A 15,966-nucleotide genomic window follows, 5' to 3' on the forward strand; every position below is an offset into this window, starting at 1 on the left:
CCCTAAGGCACAAAAATGAGTTTGATGAGTTGTATTACTTTTACCTTGAATAAGGGTTTTATGAAATGAGTGTTTGTGATTATATTATCCTAAAGTTATGGGCGGAGGTGATTATTCTAGACAACAAGCCAAGCGTCTTGCGTCCAAAATAATCAGAGTAAGGGTAGGAATGCTCCATTCTCACTCATTCTCCACCACTTAAGGCTCATGGCTCACAATAATAATCGTAATTATTAAGTATTTTTGAATTTGGCTAAGAAAATGCCACTTGACGTTGAATCAAGGGTTTATTTCATTTTTGATTATGAAATTTGGCTTATGCAACATGAATGCAAAGTAACCAACAAGAAATTAAAGAGTCTCATTGTAAGGTAGCCCAAGAGAAAGCATTTTGTGCGTAAAAGTGACCTAAGCTAAACAAAGGATAATGGTCTTACAAACATGTCCCCCTAATGTCATTCTTACAACATGCATGTAAGTTACGGATGAAAATCCAAGTGTTTACAAAGTATCACAAAGAGTGAAGGAAGGCCTCCAAGCAAAGATCCTAAGATGAAATCCTCTAAGTCCAAGTTGATTAAGAGTGGAGTGAATATTTTTGGTCTTACCATTTTATCATGTTTTTGTTATTTTTAATTGATGACAATAAAATAAATAGCAAGTAAATAAACATGCATGATGAGTTTGTACAATGATGATGATAATGAGTACTTGAATGTAAATTACAAGGTAATGACATAAAAGTAAATCATAAGATAAAGAATGACAATATCACAATAATAATGGTTAGTGAATGTAAATGAACAATAAAATAAATTGCAAGGAAGTAAAGTGCAATAATGTAAATGTTAGGAGTTAGTAGTTAGTGGTTAGTAGAATAACAATAAGCAAATAGAATAACAAGTTAATGTAAAGAAAATGGTTTCATCTATGTATCAAATGACCCAAACATGGTTGAAATAGAGGCAACCTATCAATGCCTCAAAGTATCATGAAGGATCTATTGATCAATCATTAATAGGTTTGAAACATTGAAGGTTTTGTCAACTCTAAACAACCATAACCATGATCTAATAGATCTCATCAACCGAATAAATGTAAACAACAAGTCAACAATAAATATTAAATGATAACAAGAAACAAGGTTTGATTGAAAATGGTGGATAAAAAGTAGTAAGAGCAAAAAATCCCCAAAAGGGTGTAAACCCAACAAAACCCATTTGTCTCAAAGTTGACTCAAATCTCCCTCAAAACACAACCCAAGAGTAAAAAGCCATTTTCAAACACAAAGCAAAACCAAAAATGTCAAGGAGTTTGAGTCCAAAATATTACCAAGATTGTGGTGTCAAAACTAGGTTATTGTTGTGTTTGGGTTTGAGAATGAAGCAAAAAGCTTGGAAGAGGGTGGCTATAGTTGTTGTGGTAGGAAAATGGAAGAGAATGAAGGTGTATGTTTATATGGTGGTGGTGAATGATTATGTAAGTGAAGGTTACAAGTTTGCTATTGTTGTTGTATGGAGATGGTGGATTTTTTTACATGGTGGTTGGGTGGTTCAAAGAAGAAAATAGGGTTTGGGTGAGTTAAGGTTTGAGTTGAGAAGAGGGAGCTTGAATGTGATTTGGACAGAGGTTTTGTGGCTTTCAAGCTTGAAAAATGAGTGGGGATAGTTCTCTATTTATAGAGGAAGCAAAGGGGTTGAAAAGGGTGAACCAAAAGGTACTCTGTGTAAAAAACAGAGCCACTACTGTTGCCTGCGCAGGTGTAATCGATTACCATGATTAGGGTAATCGATTACACAGTCCAAAATGGCCAAAAAAATCAATTTTGTGTCTGTGTAATCGATTACCATGATTAGGGTAATCGATTACACAGTCCAAAATGGCCAAAAAATCAATTTTTTGTCTGGATAATCGATTACCATGATTAGGGTAATCGATTACCCAGTCCAATTTTTTTTCCAGAACTTTAACCGGATAACCCCAGGTTTTTCCGGGTATAAACACCATGCCTTGAGTCTGTGTAATATGTATTTGGTTATGAAATTTCAATGAAATTATGATGATGAAACAATTAATGCATGCATGTGCAGTAGGGTTATGGATCAGATGAAAATTGTTCCGGGGTAGGTGTCGCAACCTGAAAAATGGAATGCGAAAAAAAACAATCGGCGAAGAAAGATAGGAGAGTCGCCACCGTGCGTTATTTATCCCAAATGAGGGAAAGGAAACGCTCGAAGTAAACCTGGAAAAAGGAAAGGACAAGACAGGGTCTCGCAACCAAATCTTGGGTTCGGGAGTCGATTATGCGAAGGGAAGGTATTAGCACCCCTACACATCCGTAGTACTCTGCGGGATCCACTTTTGTAGTTCTTGTCTAAAGGGTGTGGGTTTATCTAATGTGTTATTTACTAAAAAAAGGGGTCAAAAGAAAATGACTCGCACGGATGTCGCATCCACTGCATACGTATCTCATCTGAATATGAGAATCAGAGTCTTCGTAGCTCGGCTACCTAGGGGTTAAGGGTAATTGTGCTCGCTAAGGCATCGCGCCTTATGCCTACGTATCTCATCTGGAATGAGAATCAGAGCAAAACGTAGTTCGGCTAACTACGGGGTTATGGATTGGGTTTTGGACGAACGACGTTACTACGCAATCTACCGGATGCTCGACCTTTGGAGACTTACTCGCTTGTAGTAGAAGGAGTTAACGTGTTCTTAGGAGAAGAAAAATCAATGAGTTGGTAGGGTTAGGGATGCTCATGCAAAAAGGCAGTCCTTGACGAAGGAACCTGCATAAAGTAAACACACAAAACATTGCCTCCTATCAAGGTCTTCCAGCTAAGAAAGCGGTAAAAATACGGGAAAATGTAAAAGTACCACACGGATAAAGATCCGAAGTAACAGTAATTAACGGAACAAGAAAACCCTGAGATCCTTCCAAGCTAACACCATCAAAGAAAGTGAGTCAGTACAGGTAATCGGAATGAAACCTCCAGGTGGTATCCCACAAATAAAGTGGAACACCAGGCAAACCATCTCTGCAAGAGTCATATGAGCCCTCACAAAACAAAACTCAACAAACAGGTTAGAGAAACAAAATAGGGTAACCAAGAGTTGCCCCCAAATCAAAATGTAACCACATGAATCATGCCATTAAAATTCACAAAAAGCTCACAAAAAGCAACCAAGGGTAGGAGGCCTAAACCTCTTGTCAAACACATGCATCAAAAGGGTATCAAATTCACCCATAATACCTCATACATTTAGAGCATTCAAATTAAAGGCAAACCTGATTGGAGAGATCGGTTGAAATCAAATGGCACGGCTGGATTTGCAAACCAATGTTAGGGTTTGCTTGAGCTGAAAGCACTACAACAAACAAGACCTTAGACAGCGCTTTTTTTAGCCTTAGACAGCGCTTTAAAGCGCTGTCTAAACCTCCGCTGCTAAAGGTTTAGACAGCGCTTTTTTAAATCTTAAAAGCGCTGTCTAAGCCCCCCCCCCCCCCCCCTTAGACAGCGCTTTGGCCAAAAGCGCTTTCTAAGACCCTCCTATTTTAATTTTTTTAGGTATACCTTAGACAGCGCTTTTCAAAAAGCGCTGTCTAAGCCCCCCCCCCCCCCCCCCCCCCCCCCCCCCCCCCCTTAGACAACGCTTTTGCCTAAAGCGCTTTCTAATCCCCCCCTTAGACAGCGCTTTTTACAAAAGCGCTGTCTAAGGTATACGAAAATTTTTGAAGCTTTTGTTTTGAACCACATTTTTTCCAGGTTTATAAACCAGAATTTCTACCTGTTTTCAACCAGATTTTGACAGACAATTATCACATTTTATATATGCCATTTTGGCCTTTTTTCTACCAATTTTTGGCTAACAAATATATATATATATACCAATTCAAACCAATTTTGCCTTAAAAGTAGAATTGATTGTAATATCCAAAATAGATTTTGCAAATGGAATCCAAACAAGCACAGTAAACGGAAGCAGAACCAAACAAGCACTCATTCTATCAAAGACACCGCATAAGAAACTCAACAATATTTGAGAGCAGTAAGATATAGACAATAACCTACCTGTGATATCTACCAAAGACAGAATTAACAATTTTATTTTTTAAATAGGAGTTCTTTTTTACTTAGCAATGCCCTTTTAGAAATGTGATATCCGTACAAAAATGAAAGACATGAACTGTCACAAAACCAGCAAGATATTCAACTTAGCCCCTTGAGTTATAAGTATATCCAACTCAACCATATAATAAAGCAAACATAACATTAAAACGGAAAGTACAACACATTGAAGCAACGTCTACAGAGTATCTAACATTAGTAAAGTGGCCTAGTCTGCATAACAGGACCTGGAATCAGCATGATCAAATCATCGGTTGCACTTTCCAGAATACTCTGCGATAAATTCAGGAGATGAGGCACCCATACCATCTGACAAACTCAAATGTTGCCCTCTATGATGGCACTGCAAATAGTCGAAAACCAAGTAAGAAGAGACTCAACATTAGATAAATGGAATTTGAGAGGAATTCAATGGAAAAAAAATGGACTATCCGGAGAAAAACATAAGATAAATTGATAAATTTCTAAACTATAATTCCAATTAAATTCTACAAACAATTACAAGAATTAAAATCAATGAATGAAAAAGCACATACTGTAGGTAGAAGTATCAATCTGCTCAGGAAGCTGCTTTATATCTATTTCAAACCTTGACTGAACCTGCAAACCACACCAAAACATAATTAGAAATGCTAATGGACAACAAAATAATAATGACAAGAAGTTTGCCACTTACATTGTTGAGAACATCAACATCAGTAGAACATGAAACGAATGTGATTGCAAGGCCTTTGGTACCAAATCTTCCAGCACGGCCAACCTGTACAGTGTTCCTCCAAAAGAGTCAGATGAACCAAAATTTAATGATAAAAATAAATGGAATATCAAAATCATGACAGATCATGTTTATTTATACCCTGTGCAAGTAAGTGTCTGCAGAATCAGGCATGTCATAGTTTATAACAATATTGACACGTTCAATGTCAATCCCTCTACCAACCAAATCTGTAGCAACAAGAATCCTTGTATGCCCCTCCTTGAAACCTCTATAACGCTTTAACCTACAAAATCATTGAAGATTGTACACAAATGTCATTGTTCATACAAGACTTCGTAACAGTGAAACAGGGTAAAGAAGACAATGACAAAACAGCAAATTAATAAACTAAGCCGACTGCAACGAAGTTGACCATAAACAATTAAGGTATAGGTACCAAGAGAAACACTTCTCCCCTGAACTTCATTTGCCATTCATAATTTTAAAAGTTAAAAAATTTACAAATATGAACTTGTTCTTTCAAATCAAAAGTGGTCTTTGCTATAGCACTAGAGCATTGAAACACTCATTCCTCAGTAATAGCATCAAACAAATCTCTTGTATTTAAAAATTTCATAGAAGTGTGCTATTTTGTTTTGAAATATAATATCCCGGATACCCTTGATGAGTACTAAAAATGCTTATAGACAAACGTATATTAAATCCCAAAAAACTTTTGAAAAGAGAACATAATAACAAAACATACAAAATTTGGCCATTTGAATCACCAAACATCAATGAAAACACTTCCTAAGCATCCCATGTTATCTCATAAAACAAACCTTTCTTCCTGGGACATGCCAGAGTGAATGCATATAGATGGAAAATTGCATTCTATGAGTAGTCTGTCCAGCTCAGCTGCTCTACTAACACTTTTCACAAAAGATAACAACTTGGTTGAAGTCTAGGGCATCAAGAAGATCATTCAATTTGCGGTTTTTCTCCTCCTCTTTCAATTTGATGTAGTGTTGCCACAACAAACAAGGTAAAAGTCATACAAACCAGACATTTTAAGAGGACAACTTTAAAAGATATAAGCAAGTAACTTGCAAAAAGCCTACCTGAACAAGTCCATGAAGGGTTAACTTGGCTTCATCGTCAAACATAAATTTCCATAGGCTGAAAGGAACAAATTTGACAGTAAATTATGTTAGAGTCCATGCTCAAGCTAAGGAAATCCACAACGAAATGAATGATGGATGTAGATCCCTTGAATCACAGTTCTTGTCTGCCTGTTTTGTCTCCTTGTAGAAAACTTCTATTTGCCACGGACATTGGCACTTACACCTAAAGAAAAATGGCAGCAACATAGCCAAAATACCCCCCTAAAGAAAAAGAACACTCAACATAGCAAAAAGCCCATCTATACCCGACACTAGCATATATTAGAGACAAAACAAACTTCCAACATGAACAAAACCGAGAGCAGACAAAAGTGCATAACCCCACAGTCAGGAGCATTATTACAATCAATTCTACTTTACCCTTTTGTTATGATTTAAAACCAATTTAACACTCATTTTATGTTTCATCCCCTGCATTCAAAACGAAAAATATCATGGAAAGAATAGGGAAAGTAGTACCAATTAGCAAGGTAGAGCAAAATTTAAAATAGAAGAAGAAAAATTTATTAAATAAGAAACTAGAGTAGAAATAACCATTTTTTGTTAGGAATAACATTACCGAATGGAAAAAAATAACTTACTAGTAATGAAAGGTTCAAAAATTCTTTGAGGTTTGAGAAATTTTGAACAAACAAAGTCTTTAATAGTTAGGGTTTAAGACCTGCGAAAAAGAAAGGGTTAGGTTCATACAGAGAGAACAAATAAAGTTGAAGGAGAGTTTTTACAAGTTGAAGGAAGCTCGTCCGGGGAAGGAGAGCTCGTAATAGAAGGAAGCATGTTTATGAAGCGAGCTATACACAGATTTCAGTAAAGATTAAGAAAGCATTTAGCATGCTTACCATAAAACTTCAGCACCACTTTTAAAATAAGTGCTGCAAGTTCCCCAACTAAACCGAACCAATGTTGGAAAACCGAAGATAGAATGTTTGTGATTTTCTAGCCAAGACTTGGTTGCGGGATCTACATTAACAAAGAAACAAAACCATATTTATTATAATTACAATGTAAATCAATATAATACTCAATATCATATGCGATGTACTCATGACACTCTCACCTGCAGGATATCCAGAACCAAAGTTCCTGTGTATATTATCAGCAGTCTCATCGAGCACCCAATCTCTTACAGCTCGGTCCCTCGTAACCTGAAAGGTTGGATTAAAGATTTTAAGTAAACAATAAAACATTATAGTATACTGATGTAGTTTTAGAAGAGAGTTAAATACCTTTGTGTAGCACCTCAAATTTGCACCTATCATTGTACATACCATATCATATTAGGTCATAGCATATCATGGTCCATTGCATAGCATTTGCATAGTCCTCAGTTGCCTCAAGAGCAAGCAAGCAGAAATTAAGTCAAACTGATCAGGAGATCAGTCAACCAATCAAGCAAAGGTGTTCCTCAAGGAATCAAAGCCCTAGGGTTTGTCCAACAAGTTCACATGACTTGGAGGTCCATTTGAAGTGTTCAAGTCAAGGGTTGAAGGCTCAGAGGTCATCAGTCAATGCACAGCCAGGCAAAAACCCTAGAAAGCCAACAATCAGTCAAAGCAGTGGATGGTGGCCATTCTTGTGGAATTTGGGCACCATGATCAATAATCAAGAGTCCATACAACTTGGGACATCATTTGAAGTCAAGGTCTCAAGGAATTAGGGTTTGGAATTCATCAGAAGGGCACAGTCAGTCAAAAACCCTAGAAAGGTCAAAGTTGGTCAACTGTGGTTGATTTTATGGTTTTGATGGATGGAAATGGTTTGAGAAAGCTTATTCATGTCCTTATAGGCCTCATGTATCATGGCAATCAACATCATTGAAGAATTTGAAGCCAATCAGAAAATTTCCCAAAATAGAAAGTGGACCTGTAATTTCAACTGCCAAAAATGGAAACTTCTTGATCCTCAACTTGCATCATGATACAAGCTTCAAATGAATTTTTGCCCAACATGAAAGTTGAAGGTCTTGTTCTCCCATTTTCAAAAAGTCCAAGAACTCTCAAATCCCATGTATGGTTGTCAAGATATGATCAATTCAATTTCAAAAATTTGTGAACTTCAAAGGGCCATATCTCTCAAACCATAAGGCCAAATTTGGTGGGGTTTTTTTCCTACAAACCACATTTTTTCTCCTCTTTCCAAAAATATAAATTTCATGAACCAAAACCTTGCCAATCAAAATGGCATTTTTGGACCTATTTCATTTAAAAATCAAGTTTGACCAACCATTGACTTTTTGATTCTTTGACTTTTTCTCACTTTGGCCAATTGGGAAATGTTTAGAATCATATTTGAAACTTGCTCCAAGCCCTAAATCATGTTCATACCACCATTATATCATCATTTTGGCCAAAGCTGCAAATTTGGCATTTCTTGCAAATGGCTTCACATAAGTAAAACCAAGTGAGCAATTTGTGTACAGACCAAAAACAGCATTTGCAAATGTCATTGGCAGCTGGTTTCAGGCCCAATTCGGGTACAGCTTTGCACCTCCATGTTCATTTGTACACAATTAGCAAAATAGCAAATGGTTCATTTTGAGTTAAACCAACTTATCATTTGGATCAGCAGTGCTAAACAGAAATATAAAAGCTCTTTTTCAGCTCATTCCAACCCTAGCCAGCTGCAGCCACACGACAGAATTCTCTCACTCTCACATTTTGCATTTTTGCTCAAAAGTGAATTTCTACACAAATCACCAAAAACCCTTGAACAACCTTCATTGTTCCTTCACTTGGACATCATTTGGAAGTGTTTTTGAGCATCATTTACCAACTGAAAGTGCAGCTCGAGCTCTGTTTTCTCTAAGTTATTCCAATGGCAAATCGTGATTCATTCAACTCCAAGCATTCTTGAGCTTAAAGAACTTCATCATCCATCAACATAAAGCACAAGCATCGTCTGTTTCAAGCTGTAACACCAGAACAACACTGTTTTCACAATTTTTTCAAATCAGGTAAGATTTTCGACCAACTCTTTTCTCAAAATGATGCCATGCCATGTGTAGTTCCCACCTTGCTGAGTATTATGCAACTTGAATCACATTGAATGATTAACTATGCTGTGTTAAATCTGAGTTTTCATTTTTGTGTACAAATATGTTTCCCATCGATTTGTTTTGTCTAAGATGAGTTGATGAAAATGGACACCATATTCTTGTTGCTTGATGTTTATTGATGATATTAGCATGCTTGGTTTCGATTTCTGGGTATTTTGAAAATTCGAGCTCATGGTGATGATGAATGCTGCTGCTGCTTAAACCTAACCCTGCCCAGAAATTTTCATGCTTGTGTTGTTTTGTTGTTTATGTGCATGAAGAACATTGCTAGTTGCCATGCTGTTTGCTTGATGTTTGTTTATGATGATTACGTGATGATGAAGTTGAATGATGAAATGCCCTGCTGCTGTTTTGAAACCCTAGAACCCTGCCCAGATTTTCGCATGAATGTTGTGGTTTGTTGCTGTTTACACATTGCATGAACTTGTTATATCATTGCTTTGATGTTTGCCATGCCATTCGAATGTTGGTTTGATGATTGAACATGATGAACATGATGCCTTGCTGTGCTAAAACCCTAGGGTTTATGTTGAAACCCATAATTTGAAACTCATTGACCGTGCACTGTTCCATTGGCCATCAGCCAATGAGAACATTTCGTTCTCTCCCCCAAAACGCTGCGTTTTGGATAAGTGGCTCGCTTATTACAACTTTGCCACGCTGACTTTGCTTTGACCAACCTTTCCATGTTGTTTGTTCATGCTTATTCCAATTTTACATCAAACTTCAAAAATTAATTTCTCACTCAATTCAAACCCAAAAATCATGAGATTTTTTCCACCATGATCACAAGAATGTCTAGTATTTGATTATGATTTTTAATTAATTTTTCACTGGCTGGATTTTAATTGGTAATTGATTTCTTGACATGTATGCACATTTGATACCTCTTGCCATTTCTTTTGTGAAATACTCATGTTGCATCCTATGGTCTTGAAATTTTTTGTGGAGAAACTAGACACATTCACCTTTGTTTTGATGTAAAGTTTGTGCATTTATCATATGTGGTGTGTAAGATATGATTTTCTGAAGTAGGGTGTGACAATTTGTGTCACACCAATGTTATGCAATTTCTTGATTTTGTGTTCACTTGCTTCATGACCTCCAATTGACCCCAAATTTTGCATGAATGATCTCTTACATGTCTAGTTTGTGTATGAATTTTCTTGGAATTAATTGTGCTGTTTTCCATTTGATTGTGAATTTCCTTCCCTGCCTAGTCCATGGTTGACTTTTTGTGCTACACATTGCCATTTCATTTGGGAAATTCTCATACCATATTGTATGATCATGAAATTTCATATGTGATAACTAGACATATTGAGCTTTGCATTGGTGTTAATTTCATTCATTTCTCATCTGTTTTCAAATTGATATGATTTTTTGAAGTTGACCCATGTTTGTTGACTTTCATTGTGCTTATTTGAAATTATGTTGATTTCATGATTTTAATTGACTGCCTTCCTCTCATCCAAATGCCATGAAATTTTACATGTCTACCATGCTAGATGTTAGGATTGAGTGTGATTTATTTGATGATTTTTTAGAATGTTTGGGTTGACTTTTGATGCAAGTCATTCTGTTGACTTCTTTGAGCTTTCATTTGCCATGCCTTGCCTTCTTTTGCTTATGAGTTGATGATGATGCATGATATGATTGTGAATCCAATTGAGATAGCTTCTTAAATGTTTGACCTTGACTTTGGTTGACTTTTCTTTGCTGTTTTGACTTTTTCTTTCATCCTTGACCCTAGGCTAGTCCTAGTGGTCTTTTGTACTTACAATTGAGTTAATGTTTCAGGTTAAGCACCAATGCCTCAAAGATCATTCAAACTTGTTTGAACTTGATTGTTTATCATATGCTAACCTTTGTTTTGTAGGTTTGACTCATGTGTTTGAGTCTTGTGCCTTGCACAGTTGACCATCTGTGTTGACTGTTTACCAATTCCTTTTGATTTAAACTTTTGAACTGTTTGCTGATTGTTTTGACTTTTTCAGGTACTTTAGTTGCTCAAGTTCTCTGAACTTGATTTGCTTTGCTTTTTAGCAACTTGCTTGAGGTATAATCTCTGTTACTTCATGTAGTCTGGAGACCCGGCCTATTATTTGGCCGGGCAAACTGTCCGAAGTCCTCCTTAAGAGGCAATGTTTGTGTATGTTTAAATCTTGTCCTTGTACAGAGTCAAAGACCTCCTAAGTGAAGAGGCAATTGGTAGATCAAAGGGATAAGCAACCTATCCCCTGCTATTCAGTGTGTCTTCTGTTTTGCTCACACCACTGTGTTGATGCATTACAGATAAAAACCCAAGATCTTGTGCAATTGCACAGTTGAGTCAGTATCTAATGTGTAGAAGGGTTCCCACTTTCTGAACCCACACATTCTTGTCAAATGCTCTCCCAGGCCAGGGATAGAAGCAATGAGGCACACCCCTCATCTCCTTTCATCTGCTTCACCTTAGCCCCTCAATGGCAAGGTTAAGAGCAACACTTCACCCCATTCCAGAGGTTTGTTTGTTGAGGTTGATATGACCCCTCAACTAAAACCTAACCCTTGTGTGAGCCTCTTGTATGCATATAGAGTGTGCTTCCTGTGATTGCCTGTTTGCTTTGCCTCTTTAGGTTTAGCTTAGACTTGCCCTTGTGCAAGGTAGGTTGTGCTTGACTTGCTCCTTGTGCAAGTCAAGTCTGTGTGGTTTACTCCCTGTGTGAGCCATGCTTAGAGTTGTTCTGCCGAACTACGGCAACTCTGATTCTCATGTTCAGATGAGATACGTAGGCACGAGATGCGATGTCTTGTCGAGTTTGACTAACCACTAACACTAACTCTTTTCTCTCACCCCTGTGTGATTGAGATCTCTTCCTTTGCTCTCGCCCTCGTTGCGATTGAGACCTTTCCTCTTCTCTTGCCCTTGTTGCAATCGAGACCCTTGCTTCCTGTGCAAGTCTTGTTTAGGATAGGTTGGCCCGTGTGCCATTTAGCTAGAAACCTTAACTTAGGGTTGACTTTGCATGACAACATCTAGGCTCGAGTCGTAGTCTCCCTAGAGTTGTGTCTCCCTCTGTTATCTGGTTAGGCTAGATCCTTTTTCCCTGCGTAGGGGAACTACATCGCCCTGATCTTCATACCAGATGAAGTATGTAGGCAGGAGATTGAGCTGATCTCTCCGGGCGCCCTTTTTCTTTTTCAACCTTTTGTGTCTTAACCACCCTTGCGTGTGTTTTGGTTCGGATGTCAATGTAAGTCCAGTGATTGGCATTTGGGCTCCATGTTTGCCTCTTTGTGTGTGTTTTAGGTTCAGATGCTGATGTAAGTCCAACGATTGGCATTCAGGCTCCAAGTTCGCCTGTGTCTTGTTTGTTTGTGTGCGTGTCAGCCGAGCTACGAATGCTCTGATTCTTCTCTCGTCCGAGAAGATACGTATGCATAGGATGCGATATCCTAGCGAGCATGTGTCGTTTCCCCAGTCCGAACTACTTCGACTCTGATGTCTATGCCTGATAGACTAAGTAGGCCCAGGATACGATATCCTGCCGAGTCAGTTTCAGTCAGTCTCTTTTGTCTCTTTCAGCCAGTGTGTGTGTGTTTGAGCAGTTTTTTAGCAACCAATTTTCCTTCCTTCTGTGCGTGGATCCCGTAGAGTACTACGGATGCGTAGGGTGCCTAACACCTTCCCTTCGCATAACCGACTCCCGAACCCATTCTCTTTGGTCGCGAGACCATGTTCTTTCCCAGGTTTACTTCGAGCGTTTCCTTTCCCTCTTTTGGGATAAATAACGCACGGTGGCGGCTCTGTTGTTTCTTTCTTTTCCCGCCGGTTTTTCGCGTAATGCGACAGCTGGGTCCCTCGTAACCTGAAAGGTTGGATTAAAGATTTTAAGTAAACAATAAAACATTATAGTATACTGATGTAGTTTTAGAAGAGAGTTAAATACCTTTGCAGCTATACTTGCACCACTGACAACAGGATAAAGACTATCAGCTTTCTTAGCAACCACAAATTTGATAGATGGGAAATTTTTAGACATTTTTGCCTCATATTTCCCTGGATCTCCGACCGTATCAATATAAACCTGAAAAGCACAAATCATACATTACATTACATCTCTAATAATTCAATTATCTGCTTAACATTACTACCCAAGTACTTTAACAATAAAAGTTACAAAAGCCTCAATTTTCTCTTTCAGTAGCCGATTTTACCTCGGTTAGAAGCACTCCGATTTTGAGGACCCTATCAACGAGGCCCATAGCAGAGTCATGTGATATCTCATTCAAGTTTATCTTATTCCTGTTAGAGTTACAAAAAGTTACAAAACGGAAGAAACAACAATTTGAAATTCACCAGAACAGAAAAACAACAAAATCAAAAGCTAACTAACTAGGGTTTATAGATTTACTTCTTGAGCATTTTAGCAGAGAGTTCCTTTGGATCAATGACATCAACAGCCCATCCAATAGAATCGTTGCCTTTCAAAGCTTCAAATAATTCCTCCCTCTTCTCTTCCTTCAGAGTCTTAGAATCTGTTTGAACAATCATTGGTGCCAATTTAATTGATTATAAAATAATCAGAAAAAAAAGAGAATGAAGTTGATTGAGAAAGTACCGGCGAAACTCAAAGTAGCCAGGGTTTTCTTGTAGGAGAGAGGACAGTATAAACAGCCATAGACCATAGGACCAAGAACGGGACCTCTTCCGGCTTCGTCGATTCCCATTATGCAAGGCTCCGATGCCCATTCTGGAACCATAGCTTCGAATCCCATTTTCGCACATATAATGGGGTTTAGGGGAAGAATCTTTCACACAGGATAAACAAGCTCTGATTGAGGGTTGGAAGAAGGGGGAGTGGATTTGGGAGAAAGAGAAGCAAGCTCTGATTGAGGGTTTGGGAGAAGAATGTAGGATTTTTAGGATTTGGGAGGGAATACCTTTTTTTTCGTGACATGGAGGGAATAAAGACTTTAGACAGCGCTTTTGGTTTTAATTTTTTTTTTAATTTAAAGACTTTAGACAGCGCTTTATCAAAAGCGCTGACTAAGGTCTATATTTAAAAGCGCTTTCTAAAAGCGCTGTCTAAGGGGGGGTCTTAGACAGCGCTTTTAGAAAGCGCTGTCTAAGACCCCCCCTTAGACAGCGCTTTCATTATTTTTTTGGAACATTTTCCGTGTTTTATTTTAATTTTAACCTTAGACAGCGCTTTCTTTTAAAAGCGTTGTCTAAGATGCGCTGTTAAAAGTCATTTTTGGCGTAGTGAAGTGTGTGAGTCAGAATGAACCTTTCAGAGTTGCCTGGAGGTTGCTGCAGATTAATTCTCACTTTCTCTGTCTAGGTTTCTCTCCAGGTTTTGTCCAGGGTTTTGTTCCAAGGAAACCTCAGAGTGTTTTGCTTCTCTCACTATCTTTTTTCCTCAGGGTAATAGGAATAGAATGACCTTTTGTTTCACTGAAACTCTAAATTTATAACCTGATATTGGTAGCTTAGTGGGCTTTTGAGAGAGGTCCAAGTTTGAGATTTTTTCTTTTATTTATTTATTTATTTAATTATTTTTTTTCGTTTTTCGTTTTTTTTTCTTCGTTTTTTTTTGTTTTTTTTTGTTTGCATAACACGTGGGCTTCGCCTAGCGAGCATGACAGTTCATGAACAAACTTTTGCCCCTTCGAGATTAACGTTTTGACTGACGAATAGACCCCTGTTGGAAGTAACTAAAGTTTTTCCCTTGTGTTGACTGATCATCTAAATAGAATCCACAAAGTGTCCTGGATGATGTTCAAGCTTCTTGGAGCTAATCCCGATTAACATGATAAAATGCAATGTATCTAATGTTAAATGACCTAAAAATGAATGCGTGAATAAGGAGGGCAAATTTTGGGGTGTTACAACTGCCCCTATTCAGTCATCAGCTAACCCGAGCAGGATGAAAGCGAACAGCTTATCAGACAAACAGGGTGAGCTGTGATTGAATACCAAAGACAAACCAAAAATTTGCGCTCCGAGAACACCACAAAAATGCTGAAATACACCCGTACTGTTTATTTCTCTTCCGATCCTCTGGCTGAATCTGAATCAGTCTTCTGACTTAATCTGGAGTTTCGATCCTCTGGCTGAACCTATACTCAATTTAGTCCTCTGGTTGGATGTTAATTTTGATCCTCGGGCTGGATACGGTTTCAATCTTCTGCCTAGATCTTCTTCGATCTTCTGGCTAGATCTTCTTCGATCTTCTGGCTAGATCTCCTTCGATCTTCTGGCTAGATCTCCTTTGTTTCGATTCTCTGGCTGAATCTATTTTCTTTGATTCTCTGGCTGAATCTACTTCGATCTTCTGGCTAGATCTGAATTGTTTCGATTCTCTGGCTAAATCTATTTTCTTTGATTCTCTGGCTGAATCTATCTACTTTTTGGTCTTCGGGCTAGACCTGACTTTGATCTTCTGGCTAGATCTGGATTGTTTTGATGATAAATTCCCATCATCAGGATCTCGCATATGGGGCATGCGCTGGTTGACCCTCTTTCGAAATCTACAGTCTTCATGTTAGATATGCAGCTTCGAGAATATCCCACTTTTGGGCTTCGTACATATTCTTCAGGCTAGAACATGTTATAACGACTCTTCGATTAGACTTTGTTTTTTAAATGCGATTCGCGGGCTGGATCCTCTTGTAGGTTGATTTTCTGTTGAACTGTCAATCTATTCCTCCAGCTGGCTTGCTGGGGAAATAACGCTCGTAGTCGATTCTCTGGCTGAATCTTCGAAATGACCCTCAGGCTGGATCTCTGGAAAACGATTCTCAGGCTGAATCTTCAAAAATGACCCTCAGGCTGGATCACTGGAAAACAATTCTCAGGCTGAATCTTCAAAATGACCCTCAGGCTGGATCATTGGAAAACGATTCTCAGGCTGA

The 15,966-nt window shown here is 38.2% G+C and overlaps 2 protein-coding genes across 2 annotated transcripts; both read right to left on the reverse strand.

The window, feature by feature from the left end:
* Window positions 1-4,573: 4,573 nt before the first annotated feature.
* On the reverse strand, window positions 4,574-5,785 carry LOC127119978 (DEAD-box ATP-dependent RNA helicase 15-like). The gene is made up of 4 exons (XM_051050360.1): window positions 5,670-5,785; window positions 4,987-5,131; window positions 4,807-4,890; window positions 4,574-4,730 (listed from the first exon to the last, which is right to left on the reverse strand). Exons 1-4 carry the CDS (start codon window positions 5,684-5,686, stop codon window positions 4,644-4,646), a joined length of 333 nt encoding a protein of 110 aa, XP_050906317.1. The 5' UTR covers window positions 5,687-5,785; the 3' UTR covers window positions 4,574-4,643.
* A 774-nt stretch (window positions 5,786-6,559) lies between these two features.
* LOC127119979 (ribonuclease H2 subunit A) lies at window positions 6,560-13,827 on the reverse strand. Its single transcript, XM_051050361.1, has 7 exons — window positions 13,671-13,827; window positions 13,464-13,587; window positions 13,267-13,354; window positions 12,999-13,136; window positions 7,069-7,156; window positions 6,851-6,971; window positions 6,560-6,672 (listed from the first exon to the last, which is right to left on the reverse strand). Exons 1-7 carry the CDS (start codon window positions 13,825-13,827, stop codon window positions 6,666-6,668), a joined length of 723 nt encoding a protein of 240 aa, XP_050906318.1. The 3' UTR covers window positions 6,560-6,665.
* Between the last annotated feature and the right edge of the window lie 2,139 nt (window positions 13,828-15,966).

Source organism: Lathyrus oleraceus, chromosome 2 (genome assembly GCF_024323335.1).
Source record: "Lathyrus oleraceus cultivar Zhongwan6 chromosome 2, CAAS_Psat_ZW6_1.0, whole genome shotgun sequence".
Lineage (NCBI taxonomy): Eukaryota > Viridiplantae > Streptophyta > Magnoliopsida > Fabales > Fabaceae > Lathyrus > Lathyrus oleraceus.